The sequence below is a fragment of the Barbus barbus genome (genome assembly GCF_936440315.1).
Source record: "Barbus barbus genome assembly, chromosome: 7".
NCBI classification, from domain to species: Eukaryota; Metazoa; Chordata; class Actinopteri; order Cypriniformes; family Cyprinidae; genus Barbus; species Barbus barbus.
In genome coordinates, this window is record NC_136735.1 from 33,067,487 (window position 1) to 33,092,608 (window position 25,122).

Genomic DNA, 25,122 nt, shown 5'->3' on the forward strand with positions numbered 1-25,122 from the left:
GGAATGCAGACGCCGAAGCATGCAGACTCTAGTGTCGCCAGTGGAGACGGGCAAATAAAAGAGGGGGATAAGGGATAAACAGCTCCAACGACTGCCCAGGAAGAGCAGCGAAAAATAAAACCAGCAGGTAAATCATTCAGAACACACCACCGATACAGATATATGCTTGACTCCTCACTATTACTGTACAGGTAGACGTTGTCGCATTCCATGACAGTGACTGGGCGGACCTAAACTGTATCCCACCGGCCCGAAGAGCTCATTTAACACATGAGCAAGAAGAGATACTGGCAAATGTCAATAATAGGAGTCAAGCCAGCGGCTTGTGAGGATCAGAGCTCTGAGACTGGTTGGCGGAACCCCGTTAAGACGCACAAGCGGATTAGGACTCGCGAGCAGGTGCTTTGTTGGCTCGCGCCTTCTCTAGTGGAGACCCGCAGTAGCCCGACGCGCTTCTTTAACATTAATGCCTCCAAATGAGCGTCTCTTCAGCAAACGGGGAATAAAACGCGCTTGACGGGTAAGAGATATTCTGCTACCTCGAGTTTGATGTTTTTGGTAGTCTTTTCAAGAACAAAAATGAAACTTTCTTTCTTGTACGTCAGTTAAAAAGTGCTGATCGCAGTTACATTACAGTACTGTGTAAAATGTTTATGAAGGTTAAATTATTCATTCCCATTTAATGCCCTGTGCCTTTAAGAACCATAAAACGGTTTGTTTAAATAATTGTGGCATTTCAGAAGGGTGCAGAAAGGGAATGAATGAGTACTTTAGATGTACGCAGTACCTGATAGATTATTTAAACGAGGGGCAGCATGTCAACTACATGCAGTTTGTGAACAGGCTTCACGAGCACACAGTGAAGTATTCTCACGCACGAGCAGATGCTCTCCGTTCAGACTGCCGAGTAGTGGGGATTTCAGCTGATGCAGTCTCTCTCTCTCTCACACACACACACTGTTAGAAGGTGTTTCTCATGTCTGCAGCATTGGAGACACTCATCTCTGCAGTCTATCTATCCATCCATCCATCCATCCATCCATCCATCCATCTATCTTTTCAATCACCCATCTGTCTCTAATCATCATGCAATGAGCGGCTTTAATTTTCTAATGCAAATTTTGGATTAATGCATATTGTGAATGATTGTATCCTAGCTGCCCAGATCTATACCTCATAGTTTCCATCAAGCTGTATTTTCCATCATATATTTGGCAACATCCCTGTTTGCTTTATCCAAAAATTCAGCCTTGCCCATCCTGTCTGACTCTAGGTGTGTGTTTAAACTCATCTATATCTCTGGTTGTACAGTACTGCCATGTTCCCCTGACTTAAACCAACATTAGATTATGGAGTTGAAATTAGACGACAAGTTTACTGTAGCCTACCTTATTGCATATCTGTGAGCTTTTGAAGCATCTTTGATATGTTACCACAGTTCTTCTGAATTCAGTCTGTCTCAGTTTGTTCTGTTTCTTCATGTGATTCCAGACAGACTGGATGATGATCTCTGTGTGGAGCACTGGCTGTTGTCACACTCCTTGTGCAAACAAAAATCTCACTGGATTATTTCAATTAATGACAAAATAAATATTTGGAAACGTAAACTGATATTTCCTACTGACACACTAAAGCAAAAGATAGAAATAACTGACTTAAAACCATTTTTAGCTAAAATACTAGTGTTCTAATAATTTTGGCCACCACTGTAAATGTATAAATAAGGCTCAAAACTCAATTTGTCAGCTCTCTGTTTCCAGTTATTACAATTTGTTGTTTTCTCAGTTCTAGGAGTTTTTTAACCAGTGCGAGTTCCGGCACCATGTTCTACGGTTCCTCATCTGCCAGCATGTCTCTGCCATCCAAAAACCGCCTGAAGCGTCAGAGTCGCACTTTTACCCAGGTTCTGTACCGGACACTAAGTTATCGGGATCGTCGTTCTGTGACCGACCTACCTGAGCAGGTACGGGACGATCCAGCTGAGCTTTCCACGCAGTCATCTGCACCAGGTGTTCTGAAGATATTTGGTGATGAAATCAGCGCCGGTGCTAACTACAAAAGCGTTCTCGCCACACCTCGTTCCAGTGCCCAAGAGTTGATCAAAGAGGCGCTTGAGCGCTATTCTCTAAACAAGGCCTCGGCCTGTAGCTATGTGTTATGTGATGTGATTGGACGGTTTGAGGGCCCAGATCGACGGTGGTGCACGGAGTGCCTTCGGGCGCTAGGAAACAACGAGAAACCCCTCCTCTTGCAGGACCTCTGGAAGCCAAAGGATGGTTACTCTCGCCGCTTTGAGCTCAGACGAAGAGCTGAGGTTGAGGAACTGGCAGCAAAAGAGAAGGACACAGTCACCGGAGGTAACGCACAAATGCATTCACTGAGAAACATGCTCAGCAGAGGACGTTCTTGTTGTGTGATTGTATTTTCTAATTAACTGAAACAGGAAAATCTAATACAGCAGAGAAAAATAGCACAAGATTTTTTTTTTCCAGTTTTTGCTTAATTTCAGTATTTATCTTTCAAGACATCTGAATGAAAACATTACACTGCGTTCCAAATTATTATGCAAATTATATCTTTCTCTGATTTTCCCAATTAGTTGATGCAAGTGGGAGTCAGTATAATTTTCAAGTCATCAACCATTAGGGTATAATTCAAGTTTTATTGAACAAACATCCCAATGATAACAGTATTTATTTCAAAAATGAAAAACTCAAATGCACCGTTCCAAATTATGCACAACAGAGTTTGAAGACATTTTATAGGTTGTAAAGAACTGAAAGTGGTAATTTGTTGAATTTGCAGCATTAGGATGTCATATTTACTGAAATCAAAAGCCATTTCAATCAAAAACATCCTAACAGGGCAAGTTACATGTTAACATATGACCCCTTCTTTGATATCACCTTCACAATTCTTGCATCAAAACTGAACTTGAGTTTTTGGAGAGTTTCTGCTGGAATTTCTTTGCAGGATGTCAGAATAGTCTCCCAGAGCTGATGTTTTGATGCCAACTGCCTCCCACCCTCAAATCTTTTGCTTGAGGATGCTCCAAAGGTTCTCAATAGGGTTGAGGTCAGGGGAGGATGGTGGCCACACCATGAGTTTCTCCCCTTTTATGCCCATAGCAGCCAATGACACAGAGATATTCTTTGCAGTATGAAATGGTGCATTGTCATGCATGCCACTTTTTGGCAGCAGAGAGCTCCTTTTATTTTCCCATATAGCTTGAAACCTGTGGCCTGCTTAATAATGTGGAACGTCCTAAGTAGTTTGCTTTAATTGGGCTCACCTGGCAAACTAATTATCACAGGTGTCTGAGATTGATTTCAGTGATCCAAAGAGCACTGAGACACAATACCATCCATGAGTTTAATTGAAAAATAAAAAATTTAATGTTTATGACACTTAAATCCAATTTGCATAATAATTTGGAACGCAGTGCATATTGCAATTTTGGACCAAGACAAAAACATTATGAGTATTTTAAAATTTGATGTTTTATGGAATATGTTTAGAGATGTTTTACAATACAAATAATTTATTTGAATGAAAATAATTTAATAACAATAATTTACTTAAAAATTCTAGTAACAATTATAATTTAGATTTGAAATTAGAATAATTTTAACAACAATAATAATTTTTATGTAATAAATTATAATTATATAATAAATCAAATTCAGTTTTTTGTCTGGAACGCAGTATTAGCATGACTGTCATGATCAGTATTAAGCTAATTGTTAGCTTCCAATCCAGTCCCACTGTTAAGATTAAAATAATGCGGCAAATTTATTCATAAAAGTTGTATGCTGAAATTGTGACAGTTCTAATAGTTCAATATTATTTGATATTTCAGATTATTGGATGAAGTCAGAAGCGTGAAATTGGAAACTTCCGACCATAATACTCGCCAGTTAATCGCACACATTTTTTTCACATACATATTTTGTATTTTTATGCCAATTATGGCAAAGATAAATATCGTGAACACAACATGCTTGTATTAGTAGTAAAAATAGCTTACAAAGAGCAAAAAAGGAATCTTTTAGTGCTGTCAAACGATTAATCGTGATTAATCGCATCCAAAATAAAAGTTTTTGTTTACATAATATGTGTGTGTACTGTGTATATTTGTTATGTATATATAAACACAAACACATGCATGTATATATTTAAGAAAAATATGTTATATTTATATATTAAATATTTTATATATAATATAAAATATAAGAATATGAATATATAAATTAAAAAACTTAAATATTTTCTAAATATACACGTATGTGTGTTTATTTATATATAAATAATAAATAATAATATACACAGTACACACACACACACACACATATATATATATATATATATATATATATATATATAATGTTTATTTTGGATGCGATTAATCACGATTAATTGTTTGACAGCACTATATTATACTATGAACATAATGGTGTGCAATGCTCTTCAGTCGCAACCATCTTTGAAATGACATCAGTTCACACTTTTGAGTGTGTTTTCAATATTTCCAATTGTTATTTTTAAGTTTGAGGTTCCATAGTTGTTTGGAATAATGCAGTATTACCATGTTGTGAACAATATTAAGCTAATTGTTAGCTTCCAGACTAATAGCACTGTAAAATAAAAATGCAATACTATATTTCTCTTGTTTTGCAAAACTGAAGCTTAACATCTTCCATTACATCACTCTTTTTAAGTGCTGATAGCTGGAGATAAGAGTTGTGTTGAACGTATCACTACTATCAACACTGTGGTGCTATGATAACTGCCACTACATCTTAATTGCTCTTTGATGTTCAGGGCTGCTCAGGTTCACTAATGCCGACACACAGATGTCAGAGAAGGTGCCAGAGATAAATGCACGATTGGGTCTGCCGTAGTATGGCCGGCCTCCAGTAGTCTCAGTTTCACTATTTTATTTGTGCTCTTTTATTGCAGCCATAACACTGCCTTTCAACTCTCTCTCACTCTATCTATCTTTCTGTTTGTGCCTGGATGCTGTTGTACTAAATTACAAATTCAACAAGGTGGTCATTGAGCCAAAACACAGGGTGGAAGTTAAATCAATATCAGCAGGCACATTGCTCAGGATAATTTATCCTCAGGTTAAACTGCTTTTATGCACATGTGTGTTGGTTTCTTAGTGTAGCTGTACTTTGCCAAATTTGTCTCTAGAAGTGTGCTATATTTGATAAAACCTTCCTTTGGAGACATCCTCAATTGGAATATTTATAAAGATTTTTATTATTCTAAAATGCAAAATGTTTTTATTTAGGGTTTGGATTAGGATCATGCAGTACTAGGGCCTATATATAAGTATCTTTAAATTAAAAATTAAGAGGCCTAATTTTGATTGCTTTATAAGGTTAGTTTGTCGATTTTGATATTCGTTGATATTTGTGTATTGAAAATGTTTTTGATTGACATTTATGGTCTTTATTTTATTTGGGCTAGTTAAATTAATTTTCAGGCTACCAAAATCTGAAGAGTACCTGCCCGAAGGGCTACCAGGGATTTTGAAGCAAGCCCTGACATCCAACTTTTATTAAACATTTTTTCTAACAGTGAATTGGTCTTTTAAGGTAACTCTAAACCCAGTTAACTCTAAAAACGAGTCTGTTTTGTGTAACTAGAAGCTCCAGTCAATCTTACTTGTTGGAAGAATCTTCTGCTCAGGTAATGCATTATGGAATCCCGGGAATTTTCCCAATTATCATAAGCTTGCTACGGTTTTATTCGGTGCATAATTTCTCATGGGGTGCATGTTGTATATACACATTCATTGTCATTCTTGTCTACATGTGACTGTATTTTAATTAATGAAAATGTCACAGGCTTATTTGGGGATCTTAGTCGTTAAGCTTGCTCAAAGTGGTCTTCTTAACCTTGGCTTAGTGTCCTGCTGTTTCTTCATGGGGAGAGACGCTGCTGCTCCTCATGTTGGAACTGTTCTCAAAAATGAATATGTCTTGTGATTTGCACAGTCAATCAAAAGAGCAGTGATGGTTGAAAAGGTGGGGGCATTTATATCAAGGTTTATGAAGGTCACAGATGAGTAAAGGTGAAGAAGGTTTGGGGGATTACATTTGCAAGTCAGCACACCATCTGCACACACACATATTACTCAGTGACAGATGCTACTGGGGGCTTTATGGATAGTGTTGATGTATTTACTAACACATGCACGTTTTATAACAGGTTTGGATTGGCAGTTATGTCTGCATTAGCACCATGTCAGAATATTGTAGAACAATAATTAAATTGACCTATTCCAGTTCTTTCCTATATCAATAGTTTCTTGAATAACCAATGGTTGCTGTCATGTCAACGCCATGTCTCCCTGTATCTTAAATATTAAATGTAATTGTATATTAAAAATAATTGTAGAATCTAGTATAGAACCAAAATCACATGAATTGCTACATTGTTAAAAATTCTAATTATTTATTATATTATTATTATTATATTTATTACTTATTTTGTTCACAACAATGCCATAGAAGAAACCATTTTGGTTCCCCCAAAAAACCTTTCAGTAAACAGTTCTTAAAATAACCATTTTTAGTTAGTGTGAAGAAAATTTTGAAGAATATTTTTCTTAAGAAACTATGAAGAAGCTTTTGTGCAGTGGAAGTGTTCCATGAATGGAAAAGGTTCTTCATGGAAGTATAGATGCCAATAAAGAACCTTTATTTTTAAGAGTGTTAAATATTAGCTCAGATTCAACATCTATACTGCTATGCATCACAAGAATATGTAAATAGAGGATAATGGTAAAAATTAGCTTGCTTTAGTGAACGAATAGAGTTATGTGTGTATATTCATGTTTTTTTTTTTGGTGATTTGTATTTGTTGTGGTGTTTACCCATGCCCAGGGACCCACACAAACTCCCCTGTGCTATCTTCAACCTTGAGTAGAAGCGGGCATGGTAGATGCCATCGGAGCTCCCCCCGGGGCTGGCGTTTGATACAGCCCTGTACAACTATTGTTAAAGGTGGGGACTGTCCTCAGGTATGGTGTCAGCCACCAGCCCCACCTCCATATACAATACCATTACTTTGCAGACCCTTTATTTACCGTATTGCTTCATGCATCAGTGCTGACTTCCTATACCCAGCATTATACCACCATTTATTAACCACTATGCAATTATTAGTCATATCCCTCATTGCATATCCCTATAGGACAATAATATTACACTTACTTTATCATGCCTCTATATATTTGATTTAATTTCTGCTTTCTTATCAGTCTGAATCCAGATGTGTGCTTTCAACTATGACCTGCAAACTCTAATATAAAATCTGGAAATATTTTCTATTTGTGCAATCCCAAATTAGCATGGAATAATTAAGATATTTAATACTTTTGAAAGAAGTCTCACCAAGGCTGCATTTATTTGACCAAAAATACTGTAATATTGTGAAATATTTTACAATTTAAAACAACTGTTTTCTATTTTAATATATTTTAAAATATGTTTTATTACTATGAATTTTCAGTCATTACTTCTCTCTTGAAGAAGTGTCACATGAGCATGTTCTAAATGCATAACTGTAATATATATATATATATATATATATATATATATATATATATATATATATATATTACAGTTATGCATATATATATAAATGCATGGAGTAATATAATTGTAGATTATACAGAATTTAGTTTTGGCCCAAAGAATGTAGTATCTTTTTGTCAAGGTCATATTAAACAGCTATTTTATCCAAAAAATTAAGAAAATGTCCTCACTTGTTCACCCTTATGTCATTCCAAACCTGTATGAATTTTATAATTTTCTTTTGTGAACACACACAATAAAATGTTTTGCAGTATGTTTGCACTGTTTGTTTTTCTCTAGACATCGAATGGGGATGTGAGCACAGATATTACAAAAAAAACTAAACACCAAATGTACCATACAATTAGTCAATATGACAATGCACTATATTCCATATCATACAATTGCTTTGTTAAAATGAGATTACTTAGTATGGCATGAAACCTGAAATGTTTATCTTTATTACACTTTGCATTTCACCTCCATATTCACTCCTTTTTGTGCACTGTTGTCCTCTAATGCTTTAAATATACTTGTGTGTATTATCATGATTTAAGATCACTGGAATCTTCTAATAACAGATAGCAGAAATTAAGGTTAAACATATTTTATGATGTTTCTAGTTATATTATTTTATTATTATTATTTTTTGAACAAACAATTTTGAGTCAGTATCTTTTGTTAAGCTCATCTGTTCAGATAAAACCCATATGGTTAGTTTTTGGCTGATGACAATGAGTCACAATTACCTAAGTGGTTTTCTCTCCCCGACAGATATCAATGCTCAAGCAAGGAAGCTACAAAGAAACCGTGCTAAAGTAACAATGACACTCCAGCATGGCTCCTCATTTTGCCGCAGCCTCAGTGAAACCAGCCTTAACTTGGTGGGTCTGCCTGGTGAGGAACCTAAACGATACTACTCCACCCTCCCCGGGCCAATCAGAACACGCTCGCCACGAGACGCTGAGATCCGTAAAGAACGAGATGGAGGCGGAGTTAAACACTCTCTCTACCAATCACCACACTTGCTGCTCCTTCAAGGGTACAACCAACAGGTATAATCAAAAAGAACCTCTATCTATCTATCTATCTATCTATCTATCTATCTATCTATCTATCTATCTATCTATCTATCTATCTATCTATCTATCTATCTATCTATCTATCTATCTATCTATCTATCTATCTATCTATCTATCTGTCTGTCTGTCTGTCTGTCTGTCTGTCTGTCTGTCTGTCTGTCTGTCTGTCTATCTATCTATCGGTCTATCGGTCTATCTATCTATCGGTCTATCTGTCTCTATCTTTCTCTCTCTCTCTATACACATCAAATGTTTGGGGTCAGTAAATATTTTTTAAAGATATTACAGTTTTTCTCGATTGGTTTGGCTCATTTCTTGAAACCGAGATGACATTCTCAAAATAACATGGACAAATCTCCAAACCACCTTGCAATTGTTCACAACAGAATGTCATTTTTCATTGGTTTTATCAAATTGCAAATGCTTTAGTACATGTCTCAAGTGACTCTGTGCTTTTTTTCAAATGATTATGTACAAGTAGCTACAGTTAGCACAATGAGCCCACATTTAGCACATTTTCCAAATAAATAGATCTTGCTGATCTAAACTGATTAGTTGATTTTTCAGTGAAATGGTTACTCTCTCCAAAACATATCAGCATGGTTTCATTGTGTAAGTCATCATATGCACAATTGTCTGTTCAACTGTCAAAATTAGTCAAAGATATAATACCATGAAAGAATTTCTTGGAACATTTGATAAATTTATGACAGTACTTGACAATCAATCAGGTCAAATTAGAACTAACGAAGGAGCAGTTTCCCACATCTCAGATGACTAATCAAACAGTTTGTTTAGTTACCTGACAGGTGTTGTCTATGATTATGACTGCTGCCAAAAGTATATAGACAGAGCTTGGCCCGGGGCCAGTTTCATTTGCAGTGTGAACATGGAAGCACCTCGCCAAGTACAACAGCAACTTCCTGCTCGAGGAAGAGGAGGAAGAAGAAGAGGAAGAGGAGGAGTGAGAATGCGTGGAGGAATAGGGGGAAGAGGCCGAGGAGCACGGAGGCACCATGATGTCCCAGATGAAATCCGGGCCACCCTTATTGACCACGTTATAAACCATCGCCTCACAATGGCAGAGGCAGGTCGCCGAGTGCAGCCTAATGTGCCTCGGTCTACAGTCTCCTCCATCATCCAAACCTTTCGCAGGGAAAACAGGTACAGAACTATTCTATTGAACTATTCAGTGTTGGTGTGTGTGTAGGCCTAGAGTACTGTAATATCTTCATGTGATGTTATATGATACTATAAAAATGACAAATAAAAAAAAATGGAGAAAATACTGTGAATAGTATTCCAGTCACTGTGCAGTGCATCACACTTTTAGTACCATAAAACAGCAGTACAATTACATTGGTAACTCATTTTGTAACAAATTTACAGTGTTGACCTTTGACTTGTATGTCTAGGATTGGACGACAGCCTCAAGTGGGTGGCAGAAGAAAACTTCTAAATGAACAACAAGAACGAGAAATATGCAACATGGTCATTGCAAATAATGCCATCACACTGAGACAGATTCGTAATGCAATCCTTCTAGACAATGTAATGTTCCAAAATATAAACTCTATCAGCATCTCCACAATAGACCGGGTATTGAAGAAACATCAGATGACCATGAAACAGATTTACAGGGTACCATTTGAGAGAAACTCTGACAGAGTGAAAGAGCTGCGGTACCAGTATGTGCATGTAAGTCAACTACTGGTTGTCTATCATTGTAACACTATTACAGTAAGACATGGTTACCACTTTTTTTTGTTTTGCTTTATCCTTTTTACCTTCAGAATCCAGCTTTGTGTGACTAGAGCATTTTGCCTAGAAATTGTCTTCAGTTTTTCACTCCCTCTTTTTACAGTACTTTAGATCCTCCCTGCAGTATCTGTCTCTACTTGACTGATTAGATTTATTTTTATTCTATTGTAGAGAATAATGGCATTAGAAGGCAACGAAACCCCTCACATCCTAGTGTTCGTTGATGAAGCTGGCTTCAACCTGGCCAAAGGTCGAAGGCGTGGCCGTAACATCATTGGCCACCGAGCCACTGTGGATGTCCCAGGCCAGCGAGGAGCAAATATAACAATGTGTGCCGCTATATCAGAAAGAGGTGTGGCCACACACATTCCCAGTTTAGGGCCCTACAATACACAAAAGCTCCTAAATTTTTTGGACCACCTTTATACTGATCTGATCCCGGAAAATGAGAGAGGTGAAGAAGGACCTCAGCTACCACATTATGTCATTGTGTGGGATAATGTGAACTTCCACCGTGGCCCACGCATCAGAACCTGGTTCACCACCCATCCCCGGATGCTAATGGAGTTTCTTCCACCTTACTCTCCTTTCCTAAATCCAATTGAGGAGTTTTTTTCAGCTTGGAGGTGGAGGGTGTATGAGCATCAGGCTCAAGACCAGAGGGCCCTGCTGCATGCAATGGATGCTGCATGTGAGGACATCACAGGGGATCAATGTAGGGGATGGTTGAGACATTCACGCCGTTTCTTCCCTCGCTGCATCGCAAGAGAAAATATCCGTTGCGATGTGGATGAGAATTTATGGCCTAACAGAGAGCAGCGCGTCGATGGCCAGGAGGATGAGGATGGTGGCCAGGAAAGAGAGGGTGACAATGGCGACCACTGAAAATATTACTGTACTATAGTTCTGAAACTTTATTTACAGTATGGAAGGCTAGAGTTTTTTTGTGTTTTTTTTGTTTTTTGTTTGTGTTTATAACTGTTCACATTTACAGAATCCTGTATATGTTTTCTTTTCACAGTATGTTCTCTAATGCTAACATTTCTTTGTACGAATAAAAATGTTTACAGTTTCCTTGAGTATGAGTGGTTTATTGGAGGCTGATTTTACTGTAAAATCTTTTAGTTTTATTCATAGTGGTATTCTGTTGCTAGACCTGTGCCTCAGTGACAAACCGTCTAAGCATTTTGACTTGCAGTGCTTAAACAATGCCAAAGGTATAATGCATTTTGGGGGCATTGACTATTTATATGAGAATGATATTTAGTTTTGACACATGGATAAACTGTTTTGGGAGAGAGATGAGCTTTTGCAGGGGATCCATGGTGTTGTGCTAAACCATCCAGGTTATTTTGACAAAAGCACTAAATGAATGCACATGTGCCAAGGCAATTGAGAAGGATCTGTGCTATTTTGACTGTACTGACCTTTTATATGGGAAAGGAATCTGCTTTTGAAGCATGGAAGAAGAGTTTGGGGAAAGATATTTGATTTTGCTAGTGAGCTATAATGTTGAGCAGAACTGTAAGACTGTTTGGCCAAATGACCTTATGGTTTTGAGAATGTCATCTCGGTTTCAAGAAATGAGCCAAACCAATCGAGAAAAACTGTAAAAAAAAATATTTCATATACATGCTGCCCTTTTGAACTTATCTTGGAAGCACCAAACATTTGAATATTGCATGCTATTCTACATCATAAAATGAAAAAACGTCATCTTTGATTTGATATGTCTCATAATAATGTGTTTTTAAGCTGTTTTTAAGGTTTTAAAGGTTTTTTTTTTTTTTGCTTTTTTCTAGACAGATTTCTACAGGGTTTTTTTTTGTTTGTTTATTGTTTGCTTTGCTTTTGTTTTGTCAGGATTGCCTGGTTTACCTGTTGAATCGAGAGCAGCACACAGTTGGTCAGGAAACAGCATCAGCAAGGCCAAATATCTGCCTGTCATCTCCGGATGTGCTTCCACTTCACTGCCGAATACGTCGTGCACCGCAGCGGCGCTCCTCCTCAGACCAGCGATTACTTCTGGAGCCCGTCGCTCATGGCAATGTACTGGTTAACTTCATGCGTATTGAGCGGCCCACTCCACTACGTCATGGGGACTTGCTGTCCTTTGGTGCTCATTACATCTTCCTGTACAAAGACCCACTAAGTGCGAAACCTCTTCCTGCCCAAACTCTCACTCAACTTCGGGCACTGGCCCGACTATGCGACAGTGAGTCAGAGAGTGTGCCTGAGAAAGGGGACGCATGTCGTATGTGTGGGGCCGTATTACATGAACCGGTCACGTCTCGTCGCAGCACTAAGGCTCCTGCACGAGGTGCACAGAAACGAAAGCTTGCCCTGGAATTTGAGCGGGCTCACGAGGATGCGCTGGTGAACCGGGTGCTGACACTTATTGAGCCGAGCGGCGATGACCACAAGCTGACACCAGCATATTTGCTTTGTCTTTGCATCAAGCACTCAGCGAATACATTTCCACCTGGCAGCTTCGGTAAACTATTGCTGAAAATTGCCAAGAGGATTCAGACCATAGCATGGGTTAGTACTCACATCAGCAGCTTAGTTGTGTTTTTGTTATTTTTCCATGTTCTACTTCTATACACATTTAATGTGCAGAGACAAATAAAAGTTAATTTTAGATTTATTTCCCTGAAAAGTAGGGATGCACAATATATTGGTACCATATTGGATATTTACTGTAATTGATCCATATTGGTTGGTCTCTGACATGAAACATAACAATAAAATGTATATATTGTGGCCACAATTTAAGAATTAGTTCACATGAATTAGGAATTTGCTTCCTTGTTTTATTAATTTTCTTCCCTCCTTTTAGTTAAATCATGGCCACAAATTAGGAAATCGACAACTTATTAATTTGTTTGCCTGTTGTAGTACATAGTGGCCACGTTTGTTACAATTGGTTCTCTAGTTTTCATGTAAATAAAAGTGCTTTTGATTTTGATTTAATACAGCATAGCCATGATTAACTTAAATGAGCAACAACAACAACAAAAAAATCTTAATGCATGGCCACGATTTAACTAAAACTAGGGAACAAATTCTTCATTTGTGGACACTAATTCTTAAATTGTGGCCACATTAAATATATTTTTGTCTGCATGTCATGTGCAGGACTCCTAGACCAGTAAATATTTGATGCCAACCATTACCAATAAATTAAATATCCAATATGGTATCAATATATTGTACTTTTCAGGGAAATAAGCATAAATTCTATTCATCATACCATACTTTTACCATCATCCAATGCTCACTTAAAATTAATCTTTAAAAAGACTAATATTTAAATTATTAAATTAAATGAAGACAATACTGTTAAATGTAATCTCAAATCTCAAAATGAATAACAGTTTTTACTGTACATTATAATAATGTCTAAATTCACTTGTATCATAAAACAATTGATTTTACTATTTAGGAAATTATGCACTTTACCTTGTAGAAAAGTATTGTTTGAAAATGTTAATTTCTTGCAGCAAATACTCAATGGTCCGTCACTTAAATCCAAGCTACATTTCCCACAATTCCTCCAACTGTTACACTGTAGTCCATATAATGTCACTGAGACTGATTGTATTTCAGCATGGGAGAAGAAAAGTCATACAAAGCAAGTTTTTAAATTAACAATGTTGCACTTCGAAAAGAAAATTGATTCTGCATGTTTGCAATGTCCAAGTACAAGTGTGTTTTTTATTTACATAATGCACAGCAAAAGCATTAGCATGATGAGGATAAATCCCAGATGACTCATTGATTGATTTTCTGCTGTGAGGGTCAGTACTGCAAGTCACCTCACATGCCCTTTTGTCTTTGTTGACAAATGCATTTGCCTATGTTGATTTAAACACTACAAAATTAGTTGAATCGTGTAATGTGTGAACGTCCCTTTAACCTAGTCCCAATGCAACTATCCTGAAGCATTTAATGACTGTCTTTAAACTCATTAATTATTAAAATCCAATTTTAGAAGGTCAGCCGTCAGCCCCAATATTAACCAGCCAAAGAAAAGAGCAAGGACGAAAAGTCTGAAAACATAGAAACGATACCAAGGTATTATACCTCCCACGTGAAGCTATTCAAAATTGTTTGACATTAATTGCCGTCGGTGTCGGTGTCTGTGTCTCACAGGAGAAGACAAAGGAGTTGGCACAGAAGCAAGCTCAGCAGTGAGTATCATGTTCCGCCATCATGTGTGCACTTTGAACGCGTGACACTCTAAGGTCATGCGCTGCTGAATAGGCCGTCACTAATTCTGAATCGAACCGATGAATGTGTTTTTGTGTGGTTATACAGTCAAGATCCTGCCTCACTGTCTCTGCTCAGCATCTCAGACCTAGTACCTGATCTCCAGTTCATATTCTTCTGGATGTCCAATGCCATCGAAATACTGTATTTTATCCAGCAGAAATCACCTGTGTACATGCAGACTATTGAGCTCATGGATGATAAAGGTATGAAACACAGTCTACATGGATTGAGAACTGGGTCCAATACTGACGAAATTAAAAACACTAAATAGACAGGAGGATTAGAGGCTGTAAAAGACACATAAAACAGTGCATTTGGTCTAATTGTATTTTTTCTGTTCCTTATTGCAGTGGGATCTAAAGAATCTCTCCTCTCAGCAACAATATCAGCAAACGAAGAAGCTATGACCATACTAGAGGAAGTGATCATGTACACCTTTCAGCAGTGTGTTTACTACATCACTAAGGTAAAGGGTAGTATTACATTATACGTGTGGTGCCACCATTGTAAGATGTTACCAGGGCTGCTGGGAATGAATTATTTAATGTGTGTGTGGCTGTTGGTTTGCTTGTATGTCTTTAGGTCTTCTTCTCCTCTACCTCATGTCCTCATTGTCTTCCCTATTTGTAGCCTGTCAATCATTTTTGATTCATAAAAGTAGTAGTTAATAATAGTAATGGTAATTATTTACTTAATGATATGGTGGTTAATTTCCTAAATAAATTGCAGTTTATCAAATATAAGTATTTTTGAATAATAAAATGATAATTAAAATACATTACGTTATTGTATCAAATGAGTAATAATTTAATACTTGTTACAAACAGTGGATGAAGAGGTCAATTGATGTCATTTTATTTACTTTTCAAAAGTTCGGGTCTGTAAGTTTCTTTCTTTCTATAGGGGACACATGTTAAAGAATTAATAATTTTATATTAGATCATACATTAAATTGACAGCTCTGTAAATAATGTGTATACTGTATGTAGGTGTCTGGTTGTTCATGTTATTATAACAAATGGCTGTTCTTTACATTTCAGACCTTGTACGTTGTGTTGCCCGGGCTGTTAGACTGTAACCCCTTTGGGACGGAGTCTGGATCAGAGCAGTGCCGACGGGCGGTTGGAGTGTGTGTGTGTGCTGTGTGTGTGATGCCAGAGGCGGTTCACAGGGTGGTGAGTGTGTTTCAGACTACATCAGACCTGCTGCAGCAGTATCAGGTCCATTCAGAGATTCAGAGTCAAATGTTTGCCTACCTCTTCTTCTTCACCAACGTCTCACTCTTCAATCAACTCATCGATAAAGGTTTGTTCAAGCTCAGCTTCGAGAATCTCTTAGCACACAAACAGACTCAAGAGACACACTCAGATATTACTGTCATATATTTTCATTAAGCATGCTGCTATGGCAACAACAGGACACAGGTATAATGTGTCAGCAATTGCAGGCATAAGATATCAGAATGGAAACTGATGAATTGGAACAAGTATTTATTCTGCCCTCTAGTGTTGAAGATGCTCTAACTAACCTGTGAGCCAATGGACTTTCTCCATCAGTTCTTAGGGAATAAATATTTACTTTATTTCTTTACAGATTGTCTTTTTTTCATGGTACATGACAAGAAATTTTCAGCTGAATGTGCGGGCTGCTCTTCTAATACAACAATAGCAGAATTACAAAGATGTAAGATAGCCAGTCGTTCATTTGCTTAACTTTAAGATGAATTCAATATTAATTAAGTAACTGATTCATGTATTAGGGATATTTTTTAAGTGAGATTTGTATTAGTGAGTAATTTAAGTATACTAAAGTTATGAAAAAATATTTTATTTTATTGAAATATTAAAATGATTTGAAAAAGCCTGTTATGATCACCAAGGTGGCATTTATTTGATCAAAATACAATAATACTGTAGTATTATGAAATATTATTACAATTCAAAATAACCATTCTCTGTTAAAGCTTAATTTTTAGTGACACATTATCCTTTACAAAGAATTGTAATATTCTGATTTGGTGCTGAAGAAACATGATTATTATTATTATTATTATCAAAGTTGAAACCAGTTGTGTCAAAGAACAGCATTTATTTTAAATACAAATTAATGTAACATTATAAATGTCTTTACTGTCATTTTTGATCAATTTATTGCATCCTAACTTTTGAACAGTAGTGTATGTTTAAATATAATATATTTAATTACCATAGTTGTTTTTGAAATTATTTTGTCAATATTGTTTGTTGCAAAACCAGTACCCGTTTCCTTTTTTAAAGGGTAGTGTGAAACATATGTCGTTTTTGTGTGCATTACACATGGTCAGGTGAAGATTATTTCTCCAGACACCCATAATCCTCTTTATGTCATAACAGACAGAGGCTCAGAGCTGGTGTTACACACAAGCACCCACTTACACTCACATCATTTGACATGTAATGCTGTAATAAAGTGACTACAGTTGTGAATATTTACTGTAACCATCTTCATTTTATTACCAGTATTACAATATGCCATGATTCTGAAAAGTGTTTGTTTAGTGTTTTCATATGCATCCTTTCCATAACAATTGTGTGTGCGAATGTGTGTTTTAGGCCCAGCGCGTGGCTGGTCACAGCATTCACGGGTCCTGCAGATCCAGGCTAGTGTGAAGATGCTACTGGACTGGGCTAAAGGAGCGGGGCACAGTCATCTCGCCCAGAAATTCTTTGCCAAGTTCTGTAGCACTGTGAGCATCCTGGCCACACCCCCACAACAGCTTTCACAGGTAACACAGTTCATATCAATTACAATTATGTCTGCATAATGTCCCCTTGAAACATGGAAACCCAATGTGTGTGTGTGTGTGTGTTTGTAGATGAGTTGGAAAGCTTTGTGTGCAGAGCATCCATTTCTGAAGCCTGTGCAGCTACACAGAATCCTCACACAGTACCAGCTCATGGCGGAGCTCGGTCCTCTACCAATCTGGCAACCGAGCAGTGAAGATGAGGCATATATCTACAGAACAGGTAGACACATAAAAGAAATATAAATGAGTACTGTCAACTTGATTTCCAGAGACTTTGTGTATTCTGGTGTACATTATGCATATGTGTCTTTTCAATAGTTGATCTGCTAGAGAGTTTTGAGAACCACCCTCCTATTGTGCTGCCGAGTGCTGGATTCAAGGTGGACCTGGAGAGTGACAATGTGGAGGACAGCATATACCGCCAACTACTGTACGTTCGTCATTTCCTTTGGGGTCTTCGCTCCAAGACCCATCCTTCCAATGGCTGTGCAGACCGTCAGGATTCCCAGGTAAATTTTGAGTAAAATACTAATAAAACACCGCTGGTTAAAAGTGTCTTAAACTTCTTAAAAAAAAAACAATATTAAAACTTTTGAAAAAAGTATTTTCTGCTCACTAAGGCTGCATTGTTTGATAAAACATTCAGTAAAAACTGTAATATTGTGAAATAACTGTTCTATTTTAATATATTTAACATTTTATTTATTCCTGTGATGGCAAAACTGATTTTTCAGCAGCCATTACTCCAGTATTCAAAGTCACATGATCCTTAAGAAATCATTCTAATATGCTGATTTGGTGCTCATTATTGTTAAGATATATTCATCAGCATCTGGCTTTTGCTGGTCATTCTTTAAACAAATGTGAACTAGCTTAAGGACTGTAGCTCAGAACACTAAGATTTCAATTCTAGACATGAGAGTCGTTCTTAATCTGATTACAAGATTAGGAGCTGCCGGCTAAATTATGGCCATGTGTTAGTCAGTCTACAAAGAAACGCTACACATTTGTGCGTGTTACGACATTGTTTACAGATTATCCAAGCTTTATTTAATTGTTTATTTGTTTCCGTCATCAGATTAATTGCCATATGGTGTAATTCTGTTAAAGTTCTTCCTCCACCAGAGTACTCAAAACACCTTTCTTTTTAATAACACAGGGAGATAATAAAATTTCTCCGATGTATTGTGGGTTTTCAGCAGAGGGCAGCCAATTCTATTCATTTATATGCTAGTCACCATATTAATTTTAGCTGTGGAGTGACTGTGTCTTCAAAATATTGTAGAAAATAATACAAATATAAAGTCCTTTTCTCCAAAGCAAAATTACAGATTTTTAAAATTCAATTATTATTTTTTTTATCTCACCGTAGCATTATATTCTTAATATACACCAAATTACTTGAATAAATAACTGACTTGTTCGACCTTTGTTGTTTTTTTTAAAGAGTTGTCAACTTCTGCTTTGCTCTGTGAGAAAATATGGATGGGTCACACTTTATATTAGGTGGCCTTAACTACTATGTATTTACATCAAAAATAAGTACAATGAGCTTATTGTGGTCATATTGTATTGCAAAACATTTTTGCTGCTATTAAGGTGGGATACGGGTAAGGTTAGGGACAGGTTTGGTGGTATGGGTAGGTTTAAGGGTGGGTTAAGGTGTAAGGGATGGGTCAACAGTGTAATTATAAATGTAATTACAGAAATTAATTACAGATGTAACTACATATAGGTAATTTTTAAATATAAGTACAATGTAAATACATGTATGTACACAATAAGTACATTGTATCAAATTATTAATTTAAATGTAAGTACGTAGTAGTTAAGGCCACCTAATATAAAGCGGAACCTATGGATGTTAATAAAATGATGATAACATGGTAATACGGTTCTCCAGCGTGAGCCTCCTCAGCCTCACTCCAGTCCACATCCAGCACCTCCTTTACGTGGGGAGGGAGAGGGGGAGGTGCGGGGCTCCTCCGTGGGTCTCGGAGGAAGAGGAGAGGGAGCTGGTGCCGAGGAACGATCCAGAGACAAGCCACCACATAGCATTCACTACAGAAACGGGATCAGCATCCGTTACTCCAACCAAACCCAAGCGACAGATTCTTCCTCTATACTGACTCCACCTAATACGCCCCTCTATCCGGAACACACGTATATACACTCCAACACACAGTCCAATCCAGCCCACTACCCCGAGCATGCTTCACAAGAGCACACACATACACACTCTCACACAAAGTCCAATGGTTGCATGCGTTCAACTCCAGAGCACAAGAAAATCAATGGCTTCATCAGCAATGGCATTGAAGGCAAGTCAAAAACGCCTTTTGGGTCGTGGATGTGTGTGTTCTTTCTGCTAGATTTTGTCTCTTGGGTCATTCCTGTTATACAGTACATATATATGAAGGTTATGTTGTTGTTTAAATATGTTTCTCTTTAAAGGAATTGTTCATCCAAAAATGAACATTTGCTTAAAATGCACTCACCCTCAGGCTATTTAAGATGTAGATGGTCATCAATAATAATCCACAAGTAATCAACACCACTCCAGTCCATCAGTTAACGTCTTGTGATACAAAAAAACTTTGTGATGTTTTTGTCAGCTGATAAAACTTTATCTCAAAGTTAACTGGATTATTTATAAAAGTCAAGAAAATGTTTCCATCATCAACAGGATAGAGCTTATAAAAGGATGGCAATAAAGACATTTTTAATATTTTGAAGTATATTTTGAATTATAATACCAATTTATCAAACTGAATGTATTTTTTAAAAGACAAACTAATAATTCATTAAATGACACAATTCATTACTAGTACGTTTTCTTATTAGTATTTATTTATTTAAAAGGGGCTAATGCTTGATTTAATAGTGAAGTGCTGTTGTTTTCTCATCAAAAACAACAGCAGGAGCTGGCTTTTCTTAAAGGCATATTAAAAAATATTAAAGCCGTATTGCAAAATATTAACATGACAGAAAGAGGGGACAATTGGGTAAAAAAAAAGAGAAAAAATTGCCAATTCAAAAATAAAAAAAATTCACTTCTGTATTTCCTTAATTGTGGTATAGCGATAAAAGAAAATGAATAAGATATAAAAACATTTTGGGACATAATCCAGACATGAAAATGGACTGTGTAGTACGAATGACTCTGTAAGTTTTTGCACATGTTAGTTTTGATTATTCAATGACACACCTATAATCATGTCTGATTTGTGTACATTTCTTTTATTTCACTTGAATGAGTTTATGTGTGAATACATGTGTTTATTTCTTATGAACATATGCACAGATTTCTCTGTGTATAGTTCTGTCAGTTTTCTATGTGTTTACTCTCTGCATCATTTAATAACTTTGTTTGCATGTGCAGCAGATGCATTTTCCCATTGAGAACATATTGATTTTGTTTATTGGCCCAACTACAGTCCTGTGTGTGTTTGTTTGTTTATCCCTGCCCCACTCCAGGCCCTTTGAGTGGTTTTCCTTTCCCTGTCCCTGCCTCTCATCTGGCCCCAAACTCTGATGATATCTGTTCCGTCTTTGTAGTGGACCTGGATAAAGGACGATATGGCCTGGGAATGGGACTTATCGACGGGCTTGTGAGTCTCTGCAGTATTGCTCTGCTGAAGTTTAACACTGGCGGTCAATGTTCTATGCATATAACCCATAACACTATAGATTTGTTCCAAAACCTAGACAGCATGATGCTCATATATATACTGTAAGCTCATTGTAAAAAATGTATCTCTACCTACATGTTTGTACATCTCCAAAAAAACATACCTTATAGGTCCCACTTTATATTAGGTGGCCTTAACTACATTTAAGTACATTTAAATTAATAATTTGATACAGTGCACTTATTGTGTGCATACATGTTTTTACATTGTACTTATATATATATTTTAAATACCTGCATGTAATTAACATCTGTAATTAATTTCTGTAATTACATTTATACTGTTGACCTATCCCTTACACCTTAACTCACCCTTAAACCCACCCATACCACCAAACCTGTCCATATCCATACCCCACATCAGTACACTTAAAAACATAATGATTCATTGAATTTACAATTAAGTGGTTGCATTCAATTTATTTTAGCTACATTTAAATAAACAAATTTAGTTGACTAACTTTTAACTTTCAACAATTTTTTTAAATTAAATGTAGATAAAATAAATTGTTTGTGACCACTTATCTTAAAATAAAATTAGTATAATTTATTTCAATGTAGCAGCAAAAGTGTTTTACAATACAATATAATCATGAGTACATTGTAGTTATTGTTGATGTAAGTACATATAAGGCCACCTAATGTAAAGTGGGACCCCTTCATACAATTCACTGCCATTTCCAAGTGAAATGAACAATAAAACACCAACATATTTTATTGCTTTTCACAGAAATTAGGAATGCAATGGCAGATTAAAAAAAATAATAATGATAATAATAAATGCCTTGCTTATTTGTGGTTCCTTTTCAATTCTAATGATTTCAAAAAAAAAAAATTATCATTCTGCATGATTTGTAAAATAATTAAAAGTATCATTTTGTAAAACATAACAGCTCCATAATAATGGCTTTTCTCATGCAGTAAATTTGCTCAGAAGCTCACCCGGTACAGCATAGCATTGCATTTGGGTAAGAGTTTCGAATAACACAAGTCCTGATAAAAGAGCTCAAAGACTTGCAGGAGCAAGCTAAATTGTCATGGTTGCTTCAGCAAATGTGTTTTTACTTCATTTTGCTTTTGTTAACACTATATGTTGATAAATGCAATAGAGCATTAACCTTTTAGCACCACTCACTGGACATTTCACATTCATTACCATGATACATACAGCAATCAACATAATAAAATGTTTCCAGATTCATGCTTACCTGTTTCACACAAACTGAACAGCGTTGCTTACTGGACATTTCATTTCTGAACTGCTGCAAAACATACAACAACCAGTGTAATAAAAGATTGCTATAATCACATTTTGTTTCGGATAAATCTGAAAGTGCCTTAGCCCCACTCGCTGGACATTTGACTTTGAAAGTGTAAGGAAAAAAGAAGCATGTCTGGGTATATAATAAATACATTCTCATGAAGGATGTTCAAAAATCCTTTATATTTTGATTTAACCCAAATATAATCCCTCATGGCAATCTTGGAATTGTGAAAACTCATAAAAAATCATCCAATACAATTGACAAGTTAAGATAAATTATTTTATTTATAAAATTCTGATTGATATTATGAGCTGTAAAAAATACTAGTCTGATGCAACTGAGGCTTTCACTATGATTCCATATTTTCTGTTTTAAGAAAAAGGCATCAAATAAGTCTCTGTTTTCTCTTTCTCTATATACACAGCATACCCCTCTGAACTCTCCTGGAATCTACATCAGGACACTGATTCCAGATGGACCAGCTGCTGCAGATGGGCGACTTTGCATTGGTGACAGAATCCTGGCCGTGAATGGGACCAGTCTCATTGGAGCTGACTACCAGAGGTCAGTGCTCTATATGCATCATCGGCTAGCGGATAATGTTTGCAATCAAAGTGTTAACGTAACATTTTCCCCAGGCATGATCCTTTGCAATATAAATGTGTTCTTTTAACCCTGACATTTGAATCCCGCTTTGTCTGTCTCTCACAGTGCTGTGGATTTGATTCGTCTGGGTGGAGGACGGCTCCGGTTTCTTGTCGCCAAATCAGATCTTGAAGTATCAGAGAAGATCAGTGCCTCTTCCTGCTGAGAGAGAGGCTGCAGCTGTGACCCTCTACCTAGACGAAATATGAGGAGGACAGCGATTCCTCCTTTCCGAGACTGGAGAACAAGCACACTATAGGACCTCTCAGCGACTATATCTCAGCCCTGTACAATACTGCACTCTTTCTCAGTGAAGGACAGTTTGACATCTCTGTCTTTCTTTACCTCTTAGCCAATCTGGTGTTGTTTCTTGAATGTCAAGGAATATTGAAGGTAAAGGGATTTGTGCACATAATCAGGCTGATACTGTAAAATCTAATTGATATTCACATGAACGGAAACATGAAATGGGGCAAAAGTGGGGTTTTAAAATGATTAATTTGCTTTATAAAACATACAAACAATCAAGAAAACAATAAAAAACAGAAACATTTCAATAGCCTCGCTAAAAGGCACAAATGAGTCTTTATCTTATCCTTAAAGGTTGATAAAAAGATCTAAGATGAATCTTTTCTTTTTCATTAATAAATGCTTCTCTTTTAGATTGATGGTAAACAAAACTTTGGCTCAAATACTTGATGGTTTCCCCATTGAACATTATATATGCTGAACAACTGCACTTCAAGAGCCTCATTTCATGGTGCAACTTTCTTCCTCTCTGCATAAATATTTTAACAAAATTGTCAGTTTGCTCAGTATTTGCAACGACTTTAAGTTCACTAACACACAAACTGCATATATACAAGCATATCATTTTCAAAATGATAAAATGTTAATATAGGACATACAATTCATAAGCTGTGTTTTGTTTATATTTGAGAGGACATGAAGTTTTTGAATACAAAAAAAGTTTATTTTTTCCATTATTTCATGTTTGTACTAAATCTGTATTGCAGTATTTCATAAATGCATTTTTTTCTCAGTTATTTGGAAGATTTATAATGTAATATACCTTGCTATTAAATCGAACGTTGAGAAGTCAAGCTACACTTTAGTATCATGGTCTTAGTATTTTAAAGCGCTGGCTTCAACATTGTCCAGGAGATGGCGACAAAACACTGCAGATGTTTTGGACAAAACGGTAAATGAATCGGTTCTACTATTTATTGAAAACGAAAGACTTGAGCCGGTGCTCTACAAAACAGCTTTTTATTTTGCTTTAAAATCCGATTCAACTATAAAGTCCGGAGTAACTTGACTTTACTTCACTTAAACTTAGATTGACAGAAACTGAAGCGTTATTCAAGTAAGGAAAATGCTTTTGAAAATCTTGATTTAGTTATTGTATTTTTAATTGAAGGCTATCGCTGCTTTAGTCTGAATGATACAATTACTGTATTCTCAAGAGTTTAGGAGTAGGCTTTCAGAAGAATAGCCCATCCTGGCAGATATGGTGTGAATGAATAGTTAGTTAGTTGAAAATCTTGACCAAAAAAGTCTTTGCTGACAACCTAAACACTTAATCTGACTCTCAGTCAACAACTCATTTCCACGAATCGATTCTTTCAAACAGTTCATTTCAAAGAACCAGTTCAAGACTGTTCAAATCAGTCAAATATTATTTTACATCATTGTGTAATTAAGTCACCACGTGACATCCGTTTATGCAATGACATGCTGAAATGATCTGTCTAAAAGTTGCCGTTTTTTAAATTGTAGGCCTATTAATTATGAAATATTGAGTCTTTGTTGCAATTTTATGTGTGCCAGATAATTTTTGCAGTCTTGGTTAAAAAACAAGTCATTGATATCAAAGAACCTAAATATAATTTGCATTTAGGCTACATTAAATAATAGGCTACAAGTTGGTTTGCATTTGTGACCCTGGACCACAAAACCAGTCTTAAGTGTCCATTTAAAAAAAAAAAAAAGATTTATACATCACCTTGTTAGGATCGGACAATATTTG

At 36.4% G+C, this 25,122-nt stretch overlaps 1 protein-coding gene across 4 annotated transcripts; it reads left to right on the forward strand.

Annotated features, from left to right (window-relative positions):
* Positions 1 to 24,201, forward strand: LOC306873008 (ras-associating and dilute domain-containing protein-like). Of its 4 annotated transcripts, none has more exons than XM_079421995.1 (15): positions 1 to 127; positions 1,786 to 2,357; positions 8,364 to 8,644; positions 12,296 to 12,973; positions 14,588 to 14,625; positions 14,753 to 14,910; positions 15,058 to 15,173; positions 15,748 to 16,012; positions 17,299 to 17,471; positions 17,562 to 17,712; positions 17,811 to 18,001; positions 19,396 to 19,813; positions 20,970 to 21,103; positions 22,873 to 23,012; positions 23,160 to 24,201. In XM_079421995.1, the coding sequence occupies exons 2-15, from the start codon at positions 1,823 to 1,825 to the stop codon at positions 23,257 to 23,259; spliced, it is 3,378 nt and encodes a 1,125-aa protein (XP_079278121.1). In that variant the 5' UTR covers positions 1 to 127; positions 1,786 to 1,822; the 3' UTR covers positions 23,260 to 24,201. The 4 variants fall into 4 exon arrangements, with proteins under 4 accessions (XP_079278121.1, XP_079278122.1, XP_079278120.1 ...); XM_079421996.1 differs by having other exon boundaries at positions 22 to 127; positions 21,051 to 21,103; positions 23,160 to 24,199; XM_079421994.1 differs by lacking the exon at positions 1 to 127 and adding an exon at positions 263 to 520.
* The last annotated feature ends 921 nt before the right edge of the window (positions 24,202 to 25,122 follow it).